Source organism: Anolis carolinensis, chromosome 2, assembly GCF_035594765.1.
Source record: "Anolis carolinensis isolate JA03-04 chromosome 2, rAnoCar3.1.pri, whole genome shotgun sequence".
NCBI lineage: Eukaryota > Metazoa > Chordata > Lepidosauria > Squamata > Dactyloidae > Anolis > Anolis carolinensis.
In genome coordinates, this window is record NC_085842.1 from 234,323,012 (window position 1) to 234,346,561 (window position 23,550).

Here is a 23,550-nt window from a genome sequence, read left to right on the forward strand (position 1 = left end):
CAAAGTTTTACTATACAAGACAAACAGACTTGCAGATGAATACAGGCTTGGCTTTCACTCTAGGCAGACACAAACTCAGAACAGAGCAAGATCTCAACTGATGCAATCAGTAATGTACAAACACACTTGAGTCTGGATACTCCCCAGGTTCCAGCCACGCATCAAGGTCAACACAGCTTCTCAGTCATTAACTCTTTACAGACTATAGCATACTCTGGATGATGCAACCTGTATGCAATACATGCCAGACCCAAATTTCATTTAAACACTACCAATACACAAATCCCACATTAACAATTCCCCCTCTTTAAATGTAATTTTGTCTCCTTAAATGTATACATCACCTAAGCACATATGAATCAACTTATTGTACGCTCATTACATCTCCTGGTTTTTATACTGAATGTCTTATAACACTTTTCTTTAAACTAGGCAATCACATACAAACTTTACACAGTTGTTTCTTACATTCTATATACACAGGGGACATCTCATGACTCTTAGACGATTATACATACACTTCAGACACATTCTTTAAGACTTTGCTGTTACACTTTATCAATAACAATCAACAATTTCATATCCACCACTACCAACATAGTCTTTTCCAACAGGCGACATGTGGAACTTCGTTGGATCAGACAAATACGGCACTAGCGCACATCTTTTTCTTTCTTTCTTTCCTACACTCACGTGTATATCTTCTGTTATCTCTTGTTTTATTTGCTTAGTTGTTACTTTACCTTTACTAGCCTTCTTTTGTGTACTCATCTCATGTTCACTACCTGATGTAACTTTCTTAGGTGTTTCAGACTCAGATTTAACTAAATGCTGTTTCTCACTTGTAACAATGTCTCTAGCTTTCTGGAAACCATGCAGTTGTTCCGAATTCAAATGAATCTCCTTCCAATCTCTAGGTCTTTCAAAATAAGCTATTCTGGATATCTTGACTGTTTGTGGTGGATCTAAAAACTTGTAAGACCTTTTGTAATATCCAATGAAAGTCATTTCCCTATGCCTTTGCTTCTTTTGGGTCCTTTCTTTTGCTGGAATTAACACATTTGCTCTCTGACCAAAAATTCTGAGAAATTTGTAATTTGGAACATAATTATACACTTTACGAAAAGGAATATCTTGCACACACTCATCCCACAACCTATTTGTTATGTAATTACAAGTATGAAGCACCTCAGGCCAATAACTGTTAGAAATACGGCTATCTTTAAACATACATGTTTTCATTTCATTCAGGACTTGCACTCTTTTCTCTGCAATCCCTTCTTCTGCTTTAAACTGCCCAATTTCTAAACAATCAATGTTTTTGACCTCAATAACTTCTTGAACTCATCAATACAAACTTCGGCACCTTTGTCAATTATGAGTGTATCCAATTTTTTATCATAAACATTTTCAATTAAACTCAGCCAATTAGACAATTTCTTAGTTGCTTCAGATAACTCTTTGAAGAAATATACATAACCAAATCTGCTCAATCTTTCTACAAATAACATCATGTATTTCGATCCACCAGCACTTTCCTCAAAAGGCCCTTCAATCTGAACATGTGCCTTTTCAAACAAATTAGTTACCTTTATCTTTGACCTTTTGTAAAACTTCACAGGTACCTTTTTCACCTGTTTGCATATGGCACAATCTAGTTCATAATGGCAAGACTCCATTTTATACTCTGGGCTTAAATCAAGTGTCTTCTTCAGAATATCCATGTTTGCATGACCCATGACTCTATGGAACAAGTGTACACAACGATCATGTTGTATCTGACCTCCAACACACATGATTTCTACATTTTCATGATCAACACTATCTACTTTGTCAAACATCTCATACATCTTGTTCCGTTTCACTCCTTTTCCTACTAGTTTTCCTTCTCTGTCATAAACATAACAATAGATCCCTTTAAAATTCACTTTATACTGGTGGTCTGTTAAGGTGGCAACACTTAGCAGATTGGATTTCATTTCAGGTACATACAAAACTCTCTCCCAATATACTCGCAAACAGGCAATATAGCAAGTGCCAAATTGAGAAAACTATTTAAATGACCCATCAGCCAAAGTAACAGTCGCTCCTTCTGTTGACTGCACATTTCTCAGACAAGAAAGATTGTTCATTATAAGGTGAGTTGCACCTTAGTCCAGCACCCACTTGTTGGTTTGTCTAGTGTCCGTGTCTTCATTTGCAGCCATCATCACCATAGGTCCAGAGAAGTTGCTAGATGTACCTCTGCTTCTGTTGAAACATCTGGAACGCCGTCCTCGTCCTCTGGCCTGTTGTCCCTTGCTTCGGCAGTCTCTGGCTAGATGCCCTGGCTTGTTGCATACAAAACACCTCCTCGTAGCTGACACACGCACATCTGCAGATACGGGCTCCTTTTCTTTCGGCTCCTTCGGCTCCATTTGGGACGACTCCCCCCTTGCTCCTGCAGCCTCCAGCCGACTCCTGCTCAAAGAAATGCCGGTCCTGTTCCTCAAGCACTCTCGCACACACCAGATCCAAACTCAGATCTTGAGATGGCACAGCTTGCAGTGAATACAGCAGATGGTCCCAATCACTAGTCAGGCTAGACATCATGATGTATGCCTGATGCTCTTTGGTTATTTGAACACCTCTGGTTTGGCATTCTAGGAACAATTCTTTCATCTTCTTCACATGCTGTCTTACATCTCCACCTTCAGACAGCTTTGCTCTGTATAACCTCTTCATCCAGATCATTTTTCCTAGTGTACTTTCTCTCTGGTGCACATTCCTCAGAGCTTGCCACACTTCTACAGCAGTTTGTAGATGTTGTACATGCACTAATTGATCTGGCATTATGTTCAGGATCAAATTTGCCAGCCCTCTTTCATTTTTCTCTCTGTCTGCTTCTGTTCCTAAGATTGTCTTCTGCAGCCCTTCTTTCACCAGCAAATGGGCTAGCTGTAATTAAGGCTTGCTGTCTGCTGTTGTTTGGAAGCTGAGGCAAGGCTGTTGTTATTGAAAGTGTTGGCTTCCTGTTGAAGCTTTCTGAGCCAGCATCGCTCGTGCCTGACGGCGCTCGCGAACCCTCCCCTACACTACAACACGTTCTTACAGAATATACAATAAACAAAACAACATTAAAAACACACACACAGGAAGGTGGATAGCATTCTGCCCATAACACACACAATCCTGCTCGGTCACTTCACTCACCAAGAGATGGATCAACAGCAAATACTTGCCACCACATGCACAAGTTGCGGCATGTTCACCTTCTTTGCACAACAACTACTCCACTACACCTGCACCAAGTGTAAACAGATTACTCTGATGGAGCAGAGGATCGAACAACTCGAGGCCCGCATTAAGACCCTTAAGGACATTCAGGCACTTGAGCTCTTCTTGGACACTGCACAACACTCTGCTGTAGATCTGCAACCTGCATCACACCAACACCACCATGATCAGGAACTTTATGGGGAGATCAATTCAAAGGTAGACAACTCTCAGGCTTGGAAGGAGGTCACCCATAGAAAGAGACACAGGACCAGGCAGCCTCCACAGAACTCCTCTGCTCAGCTGCATTTGCACAACAGATTCCAAATTCTCACACCATTAACAAACAATCAGGAAACACATCTTGTGGAGGACCATAGTTACTTAGATCAGTGGGCCACTCTTGATCAATGCGCAGGGGATAGCCCTGACGGGGACAATGCATCGCCACATTCAAACTTATGTAATCATGCAAATGCTCCATCCCCAATTGTAGACGAGGCACAGCAGGAACACCCTTGGGAGAGTGATGGGCTCTTGAACGCATCTCAATGGATTGTCATTGATGAATGCACTGGGGATGTCGAGGAGGAGGGCAACACTTTACACCTACACAATTCACTCCAACAGGAACACACTTCAGGGGACATACACACTGTCTTGCACAAAAGGGACCCTGTCAATCCTCAAAGGAAACAGGTCTTGGTAGTAGGTGACTCCCTCCTTAGAGGAACGGAAGCCATCATTTCCAGACCAGACGGGATGGCTCGAGAAACATGCTGCCTCCCGGGGGCAAAAATACACCATATCACTCAGAGGCTCAGCAGGCTCCTAAAGCCCCATCACCCTCCCCACCTTATGTTGATTCATGTAGGTACCAATGACACCGCTAGGCATACTTTTCAAAAGATCACAAATGGTTTTCGAGCCCTCGGAAGTAAGCTAAAACTGTGTAATGTACAGGTGATCTTTTCATCCCTCCTCCCCGTTGTAGGACACGGCTCTACAAGGGCCGGAAAAATAGTACAGGTCAATAACTGGCTCAGAAAATGGTGTCAAGAGGAACATTTTGGCTTCCTTGACCATGGTCTACTCTTCCAGGAGGATGGCCTACTGACAAGTGATGGGGTGCATCTCACACAAGTAGGAAAACATCTTTTTGCACACAGACTCACAAACTTCATCAGGCGCACTTTAAACTAGATCCACTGGGGGAGGGGAACAACAACCTGGCAAACACTATATTACCCACGATCACAGGGAACTGCCAAAAGGCTAAATGGACGGCTGCACAAACACAGCAAGGACCAACTACCGAGAGCACAATAATCCCAAATAAACAGCTCAAGGGGATGTCACAGGCGCTTACATGTCTTTACACTAATGCACAGAGCATGGGAAATAAGCACGACGAACTCCAACTTTTAACACAGCACCACACGTACGACGTCATAGGCATCACTGAAACCTGGTGGGATGAGTCCCATCACTGGAATGTAGCCATTGAGGGTTATAACCTCTTTCACAGAAATAGAACAAAGGGGAGAGGAGGGGGAGTAGCTTTATATGTCAAAAACAGTTACGTTGCAGAAGAAATGCAAGACTGTAATCTGGGAAACCAGCTTGAAAGCATCTGGATAAGAATCAAGGGAACCGGGACTCAAAAAGATCTCGTCGTGGGTGTCTACTACAGACCTCCGAACCAGGATATAGAACTTGATGAAGCCTTTTGTCAACAGCTGACCAAACAGGCACAAAGAAAAGATATAGTAGTCATGGGCGACTTCAACTATCCTGATATCTGCTGGAAAACAAACTCGGCCAAGAGCACAAAGTCCAACAAATTCCTCACTTGCCTTGCAGACAATTTTATGGTCCAGAAGGTAGAGGAGACAACAAGGGGATCAGCAACTCTTGATCTAATCTTAACAAATGTGGAAGACCTGATCAATACAGTAGAAGTCGTCGGATCCTTAGGGGCAAGTGACCATGTGCTCCTGCAGTTTGTGATACAATGGAAGGCTGAAACTAAGACAAGTCAAACACGCATTCTGGACTTTAAGAGAGCTGACTTCCAAAGAATGAAGGAAATACTGAGCAGCATTCCATGGATGCCAATATTAAAAGACAAGGGAGTTAACGATGGATGGGAATTTTTTAAAAGTGAAATACTCAAGGCGCAAATGCAAACAGTGCCAACAAAGAAAAAAAATATGGCACATGCGAAGAAGCCAGAATGGATGTCCAAAGAACTTCTAACTGAGCTAAAACTCAAAAGTGACATGCACAAGAAGTGGAAAAGGGGAGAAATCACCAAAGAAGAATTCAAACGTATAGCCAACTCTTGTAGGGAAAAGGTTCGCAAGGCTAAAGCGCAAAATGAGCTCAGGCTTGCCAAGGACATTAAAAACAAAAAAGGCTTTTTTGCTTACGTTGGTAGAAAAAGGAAGAAAAAGGAGGCGATAGGGCCTCTGCGAGGAGAAGATGGGGTGATGGCGACAGGGGACAGGGAAAAGGCAGAACTGCTTAATACCTTCTTTGCCTCGGTCTTCTCACAAAAAGAAAGCCATCTTCAACCTCAGCAACATGAAATGGACGAAGGATTTGGGGAAATCCAACCCCAAATAGGGAAACAAGTTGTCCAGGAACACCTGGCCACTCTAAACGAATTCAAGTTGCCAGGGCCAGATCAACTACATCCAAGAGTACTGAAGGAACTAGCGGAAGTTATTTCAGAACCACTGGCGATCATATTTGAGAGTTCTTGGAGAACGGGAGAAGTCCCAGCAGATTGGAGGAGGGCAAATGTGGTCCCTATCTTCAAGAAGGGAAAAAAGAACGACCCAAACAATTACCGTCCGGTCAGCCTCACGTCGATACCAGGCAAGATTCTGGAAAGATCATTAAGGAAGTGGTCTGCAAACACTTAGAAACAGATGCAGTCATTGCTAATAGTCAACACGGATTTACCAAAAACAAGTCATGCCAGACTAATCTGATCTCTTTTTTCGACAGAGTTACGAGTTGGGTCGATACAGGGAATGCCGTAGATGTAGCGTACCTGGATTTCAGTAAGGCCTTCGACAAAGTCCCTCACAACCTTCTGGCAAACAAACTAGTAAAATGTGGGCTAGACAAAACTATGGTTAGGTGGATCTGTAATTGGCTAAGCGAACGAACCCAAAGGGTGCTCACCAATGCGTCGTCTTCATCTTGGAAAGAAGTCACGAGTGGAGTGCCGCAGGGTTCTGTCCTGGGCCCGGTTCTGTTCAACATCTTTATTAATGACTTAGATGAAGGGTTAGAAGGCACGATCATCAAGTTTGCAGATGACACCAAACTGGGAGGGATAGCCAACACTCCAGAAGAAAGGAGCAGAATTCAAAACGATCTTGACAGACTAGAGAGATGGGCCGAAACTAACAAAATGAAGTTCAACAGGGACAAATGCAAGATACTTCACTTCGGCAGAAAAAATGGAAATCAAAGATACAGAATGGGGGACACCTGGCTAGACAGCAGTACATGTGAAAAAGATCTTGGAGTCCTTGTGGACAACAAGTTAAACATGAGCCAGCAATGTGATGCGGCTGCTAAGAAAGCCAATGGGATTCTGGCCTGCATCAATAGAGGAATAGCGTCTAGATCCAGGGAAGTCATGCTCCCCCTCTATTCTGCCTTGGTCAGACCATACCTGGAATACTGTGTCCAATTTTGGGCACCACAGTTGAAGGGAGATGTTGACAAGCTGGAGAGCGTCCAGAGGAGGGCAACTAAAATGATTAAGGGTCTGGAGAACAAGCCCTATGAGGAGAGGCTTAAAGAACTGGGCATGTTTAGCCTGCAGAAGAGAAGACTGAGAGGAGACATGATAGCCATGTACAAATATGTGAGGGGAAGCCATAGGGAGGAGGGAGCAAGCTTGTTTTCTGCTGCCCTGCAGACTAGGACACGGAACAATGGCTTCAAACTACAGGAAAGGAGATTCCACCTGAACATCAGGAAGAACTTTCTCACTGTGAGGGCTGTTTGGCAGTGGAACTCTCTCCCCCAGACTGTGGTGGAGGCTCCTTCTTTGGAGGCTTTTAAACAGAGGCTGGATGGCCATCTGTCGGGGGTGCTTTGAATGCGATTTCCTGCTTCTTGGCAGGGGGTTGGACTAGATGGCCCATGAAGTCTCTTCCAACTCTACTATTCTATGATTCTATGATTCTATGATTCTATGCTGCATATACACAGACCATTCTTTATAATTATGGTCATTTAATCTCTCAATAGTCGTAAATAAGTTTGAGGCAGCCATCCTCTCACCTTCCGGAGACCCTCGCTCTCAAGTTTCAGCCCAGCCACTGATGGTTCCACACTTTCAGCAGCGTCTGGCAGTCTCCCCCTCAAGCTTCTGGATTTATGGCTCCACACTTCTCACTTTTGACCATCAATCAGTCAGGCTTCAGCACGCCCCGCTGCGCCGCTCTGCTTCTACAGGAATCAATCTTCCTCCAAAGACACATCAGATTCACACTCAAGCAGGCTCACCAAAACAGCAGGTCTCGTCTCTGGTCACACTCGCAGCTCCAACTTTCTCTCCACTCCAAACTCCAGAACTCGTGTCCAGTCTAGGTACTGGTGTCTGGTCAGACTGGTCTGGGATCTGGGCCCATAACCAATTGTCAGAGTAATTCGCAGCGTAGCAGCAGTTATATGTTGTCAATGGTGCGCACAACGAAGAGATGTCAGAAACAATGTTAAAAATATATACAAAGTTTTACTATACAAGACAAACAGACTTGCAGACGAATACAGGCTTGGCTTTCACTCTAGGCAGGCACAAACTCAGAACAGAGCAAGATCTCAACGGAACAATGGCTTCAAACTACAGGAAAGGAGATTCCACTTGAACATTAGGAAGAACTTCCTCACTGTTCAGCAGTGGAACGCTCTGCCCTGGAGTGTGGTGGAGGCTCCTTCTTTGGAGACTTTTAAGCACAGACTGGATGGCCATCTGTCGAGGGTGCTTTGAATGAGATTTTCCTGCTTCTTGCAGGGGGTTGGACTGGATGGCCCGTGAGGTCTCGTCCAACTCTACGATTCTATAATTCTATGATCCTTCTTTTCTCTATTCGAAGCCAAGGAACTTTATAGTTCCACCTCCTCCTGTGCCATTTTTCTGAGCCCACTGCACATAAAGATAGCTTCTTTACCTGTCACTGTGGTCACTTTGCATTCACAAGTATCTTTTCGGGATCTCATTTTTAAAAGAATATTGACTTATTGGAATAGCTTCGGGGAAGAATAAGAAACAGGAAGAACAAAACATGAGGAAAGATTAGCATTTTCTAATTGGTAAAAAAAGACTGACATGATTGCACTTTTGAAATATCTAAATGGCTGTCACAGAGAAGATGCGCCAGGTTTATTCTCTACTGTCCAAAGAGTAGGACAAGGTCTAATGATTTTAAGTTACAGAAGAGTCAATTTTTATTGAAAATCAGGAACTTCTTGACAGTATGATCAGTCTAGCAATGGAACCAAGAGAGATGTTGTGGACTTTTTTTCTATACATCTTCAAAAGGAGGCTGGACAGCCTCCTTTTATCCTTGATTAGGATAATCTAACTCAGTGGTTCTCAAAGTGTGCTTCAGGGAGCCCTTGGGGCACCATGAAGCATACTGAGGGGCTCCGCGATTCCCTTTTTCACTTCCCTCCTCCCCTCTCCAAGCTTTGTCCTGCTTCTCCCTCTCCCCTGCCTCCCTCACCGCCAAAAGCCATTTATCCTCACCTTCCTCACAGCCCAGATCCTTTCCCCCTTGCCTTGTTTGCTTCCAAAATCTTATTTCCCTACCACCACTCAGGGGGTGCTTTGATTATGCTTTTCCTACATGGCAGAAAGAGTTGAGCTGGATGGCCCCTGGGGTTTCTGCTATTATTATTATTATTATTATTATTATTATTATTATTATTATTACCATTACTACAAAGACTGGGTGGCCATCTGTTGGGAGTGCTTTAATTGTGCTGTCCTGTAAGGAAGAAGGACTGGATGGCCCGTCGGGTTGCTCCTATTACTGATACACACACACACACACACATTATATAATATATATAAACATCTCTTGGGGCCTCTTTACTTCAAAAAGGACTCCCTGTCTTGTTTTGCTCCAGAAACAGCCTTACAACACGAGCAAAAGTAACCAAAAAGCTTTATTTCAGCAAAATATTAATAATAATGCAAACAGCAGTAAAGGAAACAGAAGATAAAGTTCAAAAGCAATGCAAGGTCTTACCACAGACATGAAACAAAAATCTTTGGCAACAAGTCTTCATAGAAGACAGGAGCCAGAGTCTTTGGCAAAAAAGGTTTACAGTATACAGGAACAAGAGTCTGTGGCAAGAAGTCTTTTGCAAAGCCAACACCGGAGGTGTAGCATGGAGACCAGAACACAAACACACCGAGTAGGTCAGTTGCTGCCAGCACTGACTACTGGCATTGCTGCTAATTTATAGCCCTGAGCTCCCAGCACAGATGTTTCTAGGGAGAGGTCTGATTGCTCAGCATTTTTGCTGTGATTCTAGCTGACCTTCTCCTTTCTTCTTTTGCCCTTCACCATTCTAAAAATGTAGGAACTTGTCTTCCTCGCCTTCTCCTTCCTCCTCAACACTTGGCCCCAAATCCCCAAGTGCTACCTCCTCCGCCTCCTGTTCTACCTCCTCCTCAGTCCACAACACTCCGCAGCTGAAAAACTGATCTAACTAGTGTTTCTGCACTGAGTAAAAGGTTGGACTTGATGGCTTGTAAGGCTTCTTTCTTTGTGACTCTAAGACTTTCTGTACTTGGGCTTTAACTGTCTACATTCAAGAGGTTTGACAGAAGCTGTGCTTTCTAATACAAACACTTAAAGACTAACACTAGAGCATAGAGCTCTTCTCTGTCCCCTGCCACCTCAGTATTTTTTCTTGTCTTCTTTAAAGCCTCCTGATATTGCCATAATTGCCATCTAACCATCTATGCTCTATAAATGCTAAAATAAATTACTGTAATGGTTGGGGACTACTCTTTTAGCTTTCCTGAAAAATGACATTCACGTCATCTACTAGATGAATGGTAGTCAAGGATGGAATGTTCCATTTCCTAATCCATTGATGAGGAAACGTGTGGCCTGTGAACTACATGTAACCCCAAGGCATAATTTAAGATCTCAGGGAGCTTCTATTCCTATCTTTAAATCTGATTTTTTGCCCCCTTAAGGAGTAAGTGTTAGGCCTAAGAAGGCTTTTTTCGAACCAAAAGTGAATAGGAGGAAAACATTTGCTGTTCTTGAGGTAATGTTGGCTCTGATACACCAAATGATCTGAGGATCATCCAAGAAATATTTGTCAGTTAACGCAAACGCCTATGCTGTCAATCAGAGAAAATTATGAGAAGTGACCACCAACATTCAGTAGTATATGCAATGCATGTTGGCAATACATTATTCCCTGACAGATATAATCAGTGACTACTGCAGTATACTTTGTAAATGCCTTTGAAAGAGTAACTAGGCCAGTTTTTTTACATGAAACGTTAAACATAGTTACTGAGGACAAAACATAATTCTCTTGTGATCAGAGAAAATGCTGATATGAAAATATGTGGCTTTGCAAGACAGCGGTGAGTCCATCATCTCACTGGACAAGAAATAAAATGTTTACTGCAGTAATCTTTCCAAATATTGTGACAGTGAAACCTTTTACACCCCTTGCATCTAGAATTCCAATGTGGGGGGTTCCCAATTATGAATCAGATTCATAGTCCTCTGTATCAGTAGCCAGGATGGCTGTCATTGACATGCAAAAGTCTAATGGCTAGTTTGGTAACACACTTAATGGGACATCAATACTACACTGAACAGGAAGAAATGGGGTAAGGGGCAGCAGTATGACAGAACTCAGCCTCAGTAACTTTACCTTGAGATATAGATATAGCTATGGTATGAGAGAGATATATATGAGATAACCTTGCTGACAAAACAGATTGTGCTGCCTCCACATCTCGCGTGATCCTCCATCTAATTATGGGATCCATACATGAAAACATCTCAGTTTATCCCTAGCTTGCATAAAAACAATGTTTCAGTTATCATATCCCAAGTCTTTGCCAGCTATAAAATGTTCAAGAAAAGGCCTTCCAAGCAGTTTTAGAGTTAATCTCAAAGCTTTTCTCCAGCTAGAAACATTTACTACATGAAATGCTTCCACATTTTACCTGATAAACACAGGTATTCAAAAATACTGATTAAGTATTTATTTGTGCTTAATTTATTTTTAAAAGTTTCAAAAGGCAAATGAACTAGAAATAGCATACACCTTTTTTTACATAATTTAGAGATCAATAGTATTTAAAGTAGTTGGAAAGAACACTAGCATGGATATACTTTCACAATGGCTTGTTTGAAAATACCTGGAGGCTTTAATATATCCCAAAGGCTTTTCTCATTTGCACAGTAAAGATATTTTTGTTTGTACCTGAATATTAAAACAGAGAAAGTAGTTACAGTCACCAAATAAGAACTACAACAAATGCTGAAAAGAGAAAACTGTTCCGTGTATCTCAGGAATAAATACTGAAGGCAATGAGGTTCCAGTTTCGTTTTGAAATTTTTAGGGCAGTTCAATCCCAGTTTGGAAACATGAAAGTATTCTGAAAGGGAAAAGTTACTTTCCTTTGTTTGTTGTTAAATATTCCCATATCAACCAGTACAAAGGTATTATTTCCTCAAAAGATTTTTCAACTACCACAGCTCAATTAGAATACTTCACAGAAGAAAATATTTTAAAAGGATTGCAAATAATACCCTACTGCAACATTAACTGATTAAATAAAATGATTAGACTAAATATCTGTACCTGTCAAATATTTTTGCTTTAAATTTAAGCTTCCTTTGTTTTGCAACATCATGGTTTTCCTTGTTAAATAGATAAAACAGAATAATGACACAACAGAGGTTCTGGTATTCTATATATCTCTTGCTGTAGACATTATATAGGAAAGTAGTGTAGTGAGTCTGAGAGCTGAACTATGACCCCAGGAACCAGGGTTTGGTTCTCCACTCAGCCATGAAACCCACTGGTTAATCATAGGCAAGTCACACTCTCTCAGCCTCAGAGAGCAGCCATCGCAAACCTCTTCAAAACCAATAGTTTAAAGCAAACGCTATGATACATTTGCTTTAGGGTCACAAGACATCAAAAATGTCTTAAAGGCACACAACAGCAAATATTGCCCCAGTGTTCTTCCATATTTCTAAGTATCTACTGTAGTTTGCCAGACTTCATCTTTTGCAATGTTTTGTACCCACACTCAAAAAAGGTTTTGTGTAAGCTACTATATTATTGGAATAGTTGCCTTTCTGAATCATAAGTCTATAACTTCTATCTGTTATGGGAAATAGTTACATTTTTCAGCCAAAATCTGTACTTGAACTAACCTTGATGTACTCAATGGGTCGTAGTCTACACTACAGATGTAATAAGGTTGTATTGTAATGTACACATCATTCTTCAATGTTTAAGAATAGCTACAGTATGTGTGCCTATTTTCTTGTTCCTTAATTTTATCATAAGCAGCCATATTTGCTACAAGTATATAGCAGACGTTTGAGGTTGTACTAGTTTAACTGACCGGTTAGGTATACTACTATAACAGAATAAAGTCTGAGGTTTAAAACATACTTATACAGTTGTGAGAATGGAACAAATTTTCAAGAGTGATATAGTTTTTTAAGATCTTTAAATTGTTAGTGTTGATGTGTGAAAGCAGTAAATCTGCCTACTAAAAGTCATTTTCCCTGTAGAAATAATAAAATAATAAATTATGTTAATATATTAATACATAAAGAGTCAGAAATCATTTTTCTAAGTTAAGTGGAACATATATAAGCATTTTCTTGGGAGGGAAAAGACAAACAATTTTTAAATCAGCAAAGAGCAAGACTTCAAGAAATTAAAGAAACAAAATGGAGAAACACAAGCCCATGTACAAAATGAATAATTGTTCTCAAACCATCTAACTTACCTTTCAACAACCAAGCTGACTGCTTGTGTAAGATCTGGGTTTGCAACCTGGAGACGTTTCCATAAAGACCACACAAATTCTTTATCAGCCTTGGGAAATAAATGGAAAATTAAACAGTTTAATAGATTCATACATCAGCATTAGCCATTTTAAACACTTATTGTACCAAATTATTCAGTGACTTGATGGTTCAGAGTACCTTTCTCACACTTCTGCATGGAGAGAGAGAAATAACTACACCTCCAACTATATTTTTAAGAATTGCACAGAAGGGACATTTACTAAGTATGGGTATTCTGTTATAGCACCAGAAGGTCAATATAAGCACAATGTAAGGAATAATTGGTCTTTCTGTATAATGAAAATGAACATTACAGGATTAGGCCTAAAAAGCAAATACTCCCTTGCTTACATGTTTCCAAATCCTTTACCCTCCAAATCTTTTGATTGTTCCCTCTTTCCATAACAAGGGACCATCAGCTCATGTGTCCCTACTTCTTTCCTCTACTCCTCTTTGATAGGGACCAAACATGGGCCTATTTCTGGTTCAGCCTACCGGTGGCACTTTCATCAAGCTGTAAATTGCTATTTTAGCTATTAGACAGTTAAAGGGACTTGTTCCAACTGATCTCCTTACATGCCCAGTGCTTTTGTCTTTCCTATACCAAACACAAGCACCTAGAAATCTTTGCCTAAAGGCAATTCTATCACTTTGTATTGCTATCTCCTGTCATTCCTACTTTACTTTTTTTCCAAATCAGTTTAGGAATAAATAACTTTCCACTATGACTTCTAAAAACCAAATGGGGTAGTAACACAATTGTGCATTTTCTCTTCCCTTTAAAAAAATGAAAGCACTTGTGGCAAGCTACAATTTAGAGGACTGTCATATGTTCACTCAAAATCAAACAAACCAGTCACAGGGGGAAAGACAATGAGTAAAAAAGTAGTATACGGTGGCAATACTGGAGAAACAAATCCCATCAATATTGTGGCTGCATGCTTTCGATGCCATGGACTTAAGAGCTCCCAGAAATACAAAAGAGAAAAAATAGTGAAGAATAAGAAATTCAAATACAAACAGTTAAGTATGAAAAACAGACAAAAATTATGAACAAAGAAAAACAACAAGAAAATTCATTTAACAATCTCTGTGAAGAGAGAAATTAAAACATGATTCTGCTACTACTACAGTAGGTGAAAAGAAACTGAAAAAGAGCAAAAACATGTATGCATTAGAGCAGTGATTCCCAAAGTGGGCGCTACCGCCCCCTGGTGGGCGCTGCAGAGATCCCCTTTAATTAATACATTAATACATATATCTTTCTGTTTAATTGCTATCAAAGTTTTTAAAAAATTAATTTCCAGGGGGCGCTGAGTAATATTTTTTCTGAAAAGGGGGTGGTAGGCCAAATAAGTTTGGGAACCACTCCATTAGAGCAAGATGGGGTTACCACCAAAAGGAGGTTTGCTTTCTCTAAAAGTTACCAAAAAGCTCTGCATAGGGCCCAAAGCAACCCATATGTGTGAATCACCAAGCTCATAGGGAAGAAGAAAGGATAAGACTTATTCTGCAACATATTCCCAATCTGAATTAGCCTCCGCAAACCAGATGTTTTTGGAAAAAGGAAATTACTTTGGCAAAACTAATCAGGGAACATATTTTGTGGCTCATGTGAGACAAACCCCATGCATCCAAATAATGTGTAAAGAAGATAGTAAGGCTACGTAAACGTCCCTCACCCCAATGCCAACGTGTCCAAGTGCCTCAATCCTCTGCCAGCAACATGCTTGTGCCACATGTAAACAGTGCATACTAAGATAAATATGCATAAGGATCATGCACAATCTCTTCACAGTCTGTCAAAAAATCAATATCAGGAGACATGGTTCCCAGATGCAACACTAAACTCTAGGAAGTTTTAAAAAGTCATTTGCCTAATATATAGATTGAGGCATTGGAACTCCATAATAAACTTCTATGTTTTCTAACTAAAAATATCCCAGATTCATGCCATTAAATATGATTCATCTTATCCTAAACATTTGATGTTACAGGAACAGTAATAATTATTGCCATCTTCAGAATAACAAGTTTTAAAAACTTTAAAAAAAACTCCTTGTACCACTTGGTAAGATAAATTTCTAAATGGCTTTGAGAGTCTGCTAATTTTCTCTGAAACAAGATTGCACAGCTAGTCTGAATCTGGCACAGAGACCCAACTGTACAGCTGTCAAAGACTGGGATATATCAATCTCCGCGTACCCAAGGAGTGTTCTGCCTGCTCTGCGTATGTTAATAGCGCATAGAGGTCAGCAGAAGTGTACCTTCAGCAGCTGAGCACCTCAATGTACAGGACAGAATACAGATGTCATTTGGAAGTTTCCCCAAATTTCCTCATTAAAAATAAAATTACTCATACCATCACTGTATGTCAGCAAAAGAAGCTGCTCACTTTGGGAGCGTGTGGGGAGGCTGGAAAGAGAGATGTATAAAACATAAATATTTAGAGTGCTTTGGGAACTATATTGAAAGTGAGATGCTCTTCCCAGAGCAGCAAAGCATCTGCAATGATTGCAGGTCAGGCCTCACACTGAAAAAGTGACAGTTATGAAAGAGAGAGACAATGGGATTTTGCTTCAGTCAAGAGTGAAAATAATTATACCTCATCATCGTCATGTTACCAGACATATGGAAATGCAGAACAACCCAGCCTCTGATCCATGATACTGAATGTGGTTGTGTCATAATAGGAACAATGCAGATTTCCACATGTGATATATAAAAGTATAGACACAAACAGATCCAAACTGCACATACTATGAAAAGGTAAAGTAAACATTTGTCTGAGGCTTCTGTTTGTAAGCAAGGAAGTATTCAGCTCTCGGCCTTTGAATCTTCAAAAGTTTTCAACAGATACTAAAGCAGAATTTTCAATGCTTCTGATGGCTAATGAAAGAAACTTTAAAAAATTAAAACGAGAGGCACTTTCTCCTTAAAATCTCATCACATAGGCACAGGAATGGCCTACTCTCTCAGGAAAGCTTAGGGCATGTCTACTCTGACATTATAATTCAGCTTGCAACCCGTTTGGTAGGAAGTAGTTTCACTATACGCGTGATTAGATTGCCTGGAACGGGTTTGAACAGGGAAGATGGCGTCAAACCACTGTGCATGTTTCCTTTCCATTTCCAGGAGAGATGTACACCAGCACTCCAGAGACACATGGGTGAAAAAAAGGGAAATGACAATTAAGAGTGAAGATAATCAACTACCTTTCAGAGGGAGTTGTTTACCCCCTCTTGCCCAGCCATGCCCAGGGCATATTTTGGCAGCCCCGTTCTGGACTCTATACTGTGTTTAGCAGGGGCAGGGGCCTACAATGCAGTTCGCATTGATCAGAGCTGATTTTGCCCTGTATCTAGGATATATTGGGAACATTAAGAGCTTATTTCAGACTTTCCTACATCATTTTGTAACACACTGTATCCCCTATAATCCATACTGCAGGGCTCATTAGTGGTGTGAGTTCTGTGGCCACCACAGTTTCAAGTCAGCTTAGGGCTGTATTAAATAATCAGTATAGACAGACCCTCAGTCACTAGGATCTGTAAGAGTCACTATTCTGAGCAGATCTTTCGTGAGGATGGGTAATTCTGCTGCATCCAATTTCACTAGATGCAAAGTCATTGTGAAATTATCATTAGTGACTACAAGAAGGACTAGGTATAGAAGGCTTTTTCACCCTGATTCATGGGTACTTTGAGCTCGCAATCTTTTTCTTTGTCTCACAGCATGACAGTTTCTTGGCCTACCACATTATTTTAGACCAGCTTAAAAGCATATAAAGGTATACCTATAACTTATTGATAGCATTTTTATCCCCATCTCTTGGTCAAAAATATTCTAAATAACAAGCCTAACAAAAACTAAAGTACAAGACTAAATAAACAAATAGCTAAAGAAACCAGAAGTATAAAATCAAGTATAGATCAGAGGTAGAAAATAATACCAATTTCCACTATTAGAAATTAGACTATGGCTTAGCATGCGAACTGCATTAGCCTTGGGCACATTTACTCTTTCTTTCTCCTCTGCTTTAATATAACCACAAGTAGTAGTTTTTGCTTCCATTTTCATTTAACTGTGGTTTATTGTTACATTTGCAAACAAAACTATACTTAATCAATCTTAAATACAGTTTTTGGTAAGGCAGCTTCATAACCCACATTTTTAACTTGGTTTGTTTTCTTAAACAACTTTAAACTAATCATTTTCCCCCTGATTTTGGATGTAGCAATACACTTTACTTATTTTAACATGGAACCTAAAGCTTTCAATTGCCTTTTAAAAGTCACACTGAAGAAAAAGGGAAAATGAGAAGTTGTCATTTAGCCTCATAACCAGACACCTATTGAGGCCTTACATTAAATAAAGTCATAATTCTATATCTACAGTTTTAATTTTTGAGGATTTAATTATTCATGGACTTGATTTAGAATATCTCTAGAAATTTAGAGGTCCTCCAATGCACTTTTCTGGTCAACTTCTAGTGGAAGGTAACCACAGAGTTGTGCTGGAAGACGTAGAAATGTCTAGAGGTGTTCTCTCAGGTATATAAAAAACTCTATTTCTTTGTGATTTTTCACTTTCACGGGGTTCCTGTGCCCTTAATATCAAAGAATGTGGACGGCTAACTGTAGCTGCTTGAGCAGTTGTACTTTCTTAGGAGCTAAGTGTGGTCCATTGTGCAACCAACACTTTTGCAACTATATAAAGAGCTCTTTTTTCTCACTTCTGATCTGGTAGATGGGCGTCGAAGTGAGCACTACAAAACTGGCAAACTCAAGGTCATGGCACTAATTTTTCAATGGGTTTGCCCATTTGTGATAAATTGAATATACATAATGCTAAAAGACTGTAGGACTTTGGTCCGTGTCCAAACAAGCATGCTGTGAAATAGGCATAGTTCCCTATCTTATACTCTTTACACTCAGGGACAAAATGTTTTTTTCCATTTGTCACCTAATCTGCAGCTCTTTTTCACTATTCTAGTTGCTTGGTCAAATCTAAATAGACAGATGTATAATTAACACCTCGCTTGGAATCACAAGATATTTGTATCGCAGAACAAGCAGGGTCTCTGTTATTCTTTTACACTATTTATTATTTACAATTAAGTAAAGGTAAAGGTTTCCCCTGACGTTAAGTCCAGTCATGTCTGACTCTGGGGGTTGGTGCTCATCTCCATTTCTAAGTCGAAGAGCCGGCGTTGTCCGTAGACACCTCCAAGGTCATGTGGCCGGCATGACTGCATGGGGCGCCGTTACCTTCCCGCCGGAGCGGTGACTATTGATCTACTCACATTTGCATGTTTTCAAAATGCTAGGTTGGCAGGAGCTGGAGCTAACAGCGGGCGCTCAAGCCGCACCCGGAATTTGAACCTGGGACCTTTCGATCTGCAAGTTCAGCAGCTCAGCGCTTTAACACACTGAGCCACCGGAGGCTCCGTGTGGAAACCTCACAACCTCTGAGGATGCCTGCCATAGATGTGGGTGAAACGTGAGGAGAGAAATATAGTTTCTAACATATTTGAAGCAGAGGTTCTCTTTTACAAATATTGCCTGGATCGTTTATCAGCCAGGTACCGTGTTTTGTTGGATGCTGTGTAACATCTGTACCTCTGAGAAAGATTGAAGCCTTTTGTCTGTCTCTTCTGGGCTAGTTTTATATCATTCTCAACCTTTCCCTGTTCAGTCATCTCCGAGATCTTTAGTAGCTGCTATTTATATTAACTGATTTCCCTTCCAATCAGAACAAGAATCTTAATAGTCTTTTCTCTGTGAAAATAACAACTGTTGACTTCTTGTCCTTGGCAGCCTACATCAGATGGCAACAACCATCTGATGCTAGTAATCCTTTATACCTAAGTTTTGTGTAAATCAATTCACTACTTATGTTTTACTTTAAAGTTTATCATTTTATTTTTCTATGCTGGCTTCATGCTTATAACTAGACAATATCTATGTTCCTATATTATTCACAAACTCCACAATGCACAAAACTTCACATTTTATACTATCTTGATATTTTGTGCTTTGCAAGCAAAATTTGGAGGCTTAATTTTTACTAAACATTTGTTGAAAAAAAGTTGTAAAAATTGCTAATTTTTTAAAACTAAATCCAGTTACCAGGACACTCCTTACTGAGGCTTTATTGAAGAAGAAGCATGAAAGTGCATGCAGCCAAATGTTCTAAGAATTCTCCCCATGATCAGGAACTCTTATACTGGGGTTCTCAATTTTGTGGAAAACTCCAAGTTCTAAATTGAATGCCCTTCAGATCTTCCTTCTTATTCAGTGTAGACTGATTGGAGATGTACTCTTTGGAATGTGAAGCTAACCATGTGCTACCCTTCTCTCTCCATAATTTCAGAGCATGTGAACTGGATTTGTAATGGATGATGAAATACTACTGAAGAGTTCAATCAGTCTTGTTATAAAGTTACTAATCAAGTGTTATCCTATAACTCTCCATTACTTCATGGAGCTGATTATTCCATCTTCTTAGTTTCTCTACAATTTATTTTCCCTCTCTATGTTTGCATGGTAGTGCCAGGATTAACATGTCATCTTGGAAAACTCTTGTTTTCAAAATTATTTATGAGAGATTATAAATTGTATATTGTCACGACCCCAGCTACAGAGCACCAATAACCATACGCAGAGGCCAGATTCTAACTAATATCTTTATTAAGGAAATATATAAGGTTAATAAAAACAAATGTAAAAGTTAGTTCAGAAGCGGACCTTTCAGGAAAGGTCAAAATTAGTCCCAAAAAGCAATGTCCAATAAGAAATATTATGGTCCAAAGTTGTAATCCAATAACCGAAACACTCACTTTGCCAGGCAAAGTGAGGGGAGATGACAAGGTCCTTTAGTCCATAAACTTGAGCAAGGCTAGGAAATAACTTGATACTTGAAACAAGGCTTAAAACGTGGAACAAGGTAACTAGGAACAAGAACAAGGTCCGTGGAATAACTTGGTAAAATCCGTGGAACAAGGCAAGGATTAGTCCTGGGAAACAAGGCAAAGTCCGTAGATAAACAAAGGCTGGGAAGCAAGGCGAAGGCTGGATAGCAAGGCAAGGCTTGAGCAGGAGCGAGGCTTGAATCGGAGCGCGCTGTCCAGACACAACTCGCTCCGTAGGCTGACGAATTGACTCCGCGAAGTTACTACGCGGGTAAAACATCTATATAGAGTCTAACTTTCCCACCGAAGCAGTTCTCTGGGAATCAGAAACGAAAGCTAAACTCTGAGACCAGATGTTAAACTCCTTAAAGATTCTCACGAGAAGCAGTCTTAATTGGCTACATTCTTAGCTGCAATCCTCGCACTCCTGCGCGAAGCTGAATCCAAACTTCTCTGTTGTTTACAAAACTCCCGGCGCAAGAACACGGGAGAAGTAGGCTCTGGGCTTGTTTGACATACTTCTGGGAGACAACTTTCTTGCAGGTGCAAGGTTCCCAGATCTGCCTGGGAAAGATCTGGCTGAGAGGAATCCAGTTCAGACTGGGAAGGTAAAAAACCCAAGTTTTCATCTTCATCAGGAATTACAATGTCCTGAGCAGGACTACAAGGCCCATGGATCATCACACTATCCCCCTCCTCAAGGCCCCTCCCAAACTGGGACTCTCTCCCCGAAGCGCGAGGCCGCGGTTTGGTGGGATAGGTCTGATGAAAGCGACGGGTTAGATCAGGAGCGTGAACTGTGGAGGCGTCTTCCCAAGAGCGCTCCTCAGGGCCAAAACCTACCCAGTCAATGAGATATTGCAGGCGGCGGCGGTGAAAGCGAGAATCCAAAATGTCCTCAACCTCGAACTCCTCCTCCCCATTCATCAAAACAGGAGGGGGGGCCGGTTGGTCTGTATCAGGACGCACACCATCCGCCGGAAGGAGCAGGGAACGGTGAAACACTGGGTGGATGCGCATTGAACGCGGAAGTTGGAGTTTGAAAGTCACGGGGTTTAATTGCGCCACCACTGGATAGGGGCCAATGAAACGGGCATCTAACTTCCGGCAAGGGCGGTGGGAGGGCAGAAAGCGAGTGGACAGGAAAACCCGATCTCCTACCTTGATTTCGGGGCCCGGCTGGCGATGTTTGTCAGCGTGGCGTTTATAGTCCTCCTTGGCTTGGTCCAGTTGCTGGAGCAAAAGTTGTTGTACCGCTGTGAGTTCCTGCAGCCAATCCTCTGCTGCGGGAACTTCTGAAGTTTCAATGACAGGGGGAAAGAAACGTGGGTGGAAGCCGTAGTTTGCAAAGAACGGCGTTTCTTTTGTAGAAGCTTGAACTCCATTGTTATAAGCAAACTCTGACAGTGGTAACAGAGAAGCCCAATTGTCCTGTTGGTAGTTTACATAACAGCGAAGATACTGCTCCAAGGTGGCATTGGTGCGTTCCGTTTGCCCATCTGTTTGAGGATGATGAGCTGAAGATAAGCGAGAGTCTATGCCCAATAGTTTTTGTAGTGCCTTCCAAAAACGAGAGGTGAATTGAGAACCACGGTCTGTGACTAAACTCTTGGGCAATCCATGTAGTCTGAAAACATGTTGGAGGAATAGATCTGCAGTCTCTTTGGCCGTGGGAAGACCTTCACAGGGTATGAAATGGGCTAACTTGGTGAAAAGGTCCACCACCACTAGGATCGTGGTGAATCCACAGGAAGGTGGTAGGTCAGTGATGAAATCCGCAGACATTATTTCCCATGGGCGAGATGGGGTAGGAAGGGGATGTAGAAGCCCTGAGGGTTTCTCCCTTCTTATCTTGGAGCGCTGGCATACTGGGCAGGTGTTGACATATTTTTCCACATCTTTGCGGATCTTGGGCCACCAAAAATCCCTTAGGATCAGATGCATGGTTTTAAATAGTCCGAAATGCCCTGCTGGTTTGCAGTCATGACACAGACGAAGCGCTTTTTCCCTGCCCGGTCCGGGTGGGATATAAACATGATTTCTATAGCAAAGCAGTCCATCTTTAAGCGAAAAGGGAAAATGCAGACCTTGACGAAGTTGGTCCTGCGCCCAGGCATCTGCTTGCTGACTAGCCCTGATTTCTTGAGCACAGATGGGTCCTGGAGTAGAGGAAGTTGAACCAATGGGAGTGGATTTGGTGTTCCCCACTGTGAGCGTGGCAAAGTTCTCGGGTTGTAGTAGTTGGGATTCAAAGGTCTCCTTGCGTCCTGCAGCGTATTCCGGTTTACGTGACAGGGCGTCTGCTTGCTTGGTTTGGGCTGGGGTCACATAATGGATCTGGAAGTTGAAACGTTCAAAGAATAAAGCCCAACGTTGCTGCCTCTGATTTAGTTTGCGGGCAGTTCTTAGATGTTCTAGATTACGATGATCAGTGTGGACTTCAATGGGAAATTTGGCCCCTTCTAGCCAATGTCTCCAAGTTTCAAAGGCTGCCTTTATGGCCAGTAGTTCTTTTTCCCAAATGGTGTAATTCCTCTCTGGTGTGGTTAGTTGACGAGAGTAAAAGGCACAGGGATGGAGGTGATCTCCCACCGGTTGTAAGAGTACAGCCCCAATTGCCACATCAGAGGCGTCCGCTTGCACCACAAAAGGGGTTCCAGGATTTGGGTGCTGTAGAATTGGCTGGGAGGTGAATAGTTTCTTTAGTTGCTGGAACCCTTTCTCTGCTTGATCAGTCCAGCGGAAAGGCTGCTTTCCACGGATGCAGCTAGTGATGGGGTCGGACCAGCGGGCAAAATCTGGAATGAACTTGCGGTAATAGTTCGCGAACCCCAAGAAACGCTGCACCTCTTTCTTGTTAGTTGGCGCCCGCCATTCCAATACTGCTGAAACCTTGGCTGGATCCATGGAAAGCCCTAGAGGCGAGATGCGGTAACCAAGGAAATCTACCTCTTGTAGATCAAAGGCGCATTTTTCCAGCTTGGCATAAAGTCCATGATCCCGCAATCGTTGTAACACCATTTTGACGTGGTTCTCATGTTCTGATTGTGATCTAGAAAACACCAAAAAATCGTCCAGGTAGATTATCAAGAACCTGTCTAGATAGTCCTGAAAAATGTCATTGACAAAATGCTGGAACGTTGCGGGAGCTCCGCATAAACCGAAATTCATAACTCGGGACTCGAATAATCCGAATTTGGTCTGGAAGGCGGTCTTCCACTCGTCCCCTTCCCTGATGCGAACTAAGTTGTAAGCCCCCCGAAGATCCAG

At 41.6% G+C, this 23,550-nt stretch overlaps 1 protein-coding gene across 6 annotated transcripts in view; it reads right to left on the minus strand.

Annotated features, from left to right (window-relative positions):
- cntln (centlein) overlaps positions 1–23,550 on the minus strand; it is a 256,558-nt gene that overhangs the window by 214,475 nt on the left and 18,533 nt on the right. For all 6 annotated transcript variants that reach the window (XM_062971885.1, XM_062971887.1, XM_008103175.3 and 3 more), the window contains one exon: positions 13,307–13,395. In XM_062971885.1, the coding sequence (XP_062827955.1) occupies positions 13,307–13,395 (89 nt within the window). Of the gene's footprint in view, positions 1–13,306; positions 13,396–23,550 lie in introns of those variants that run through there.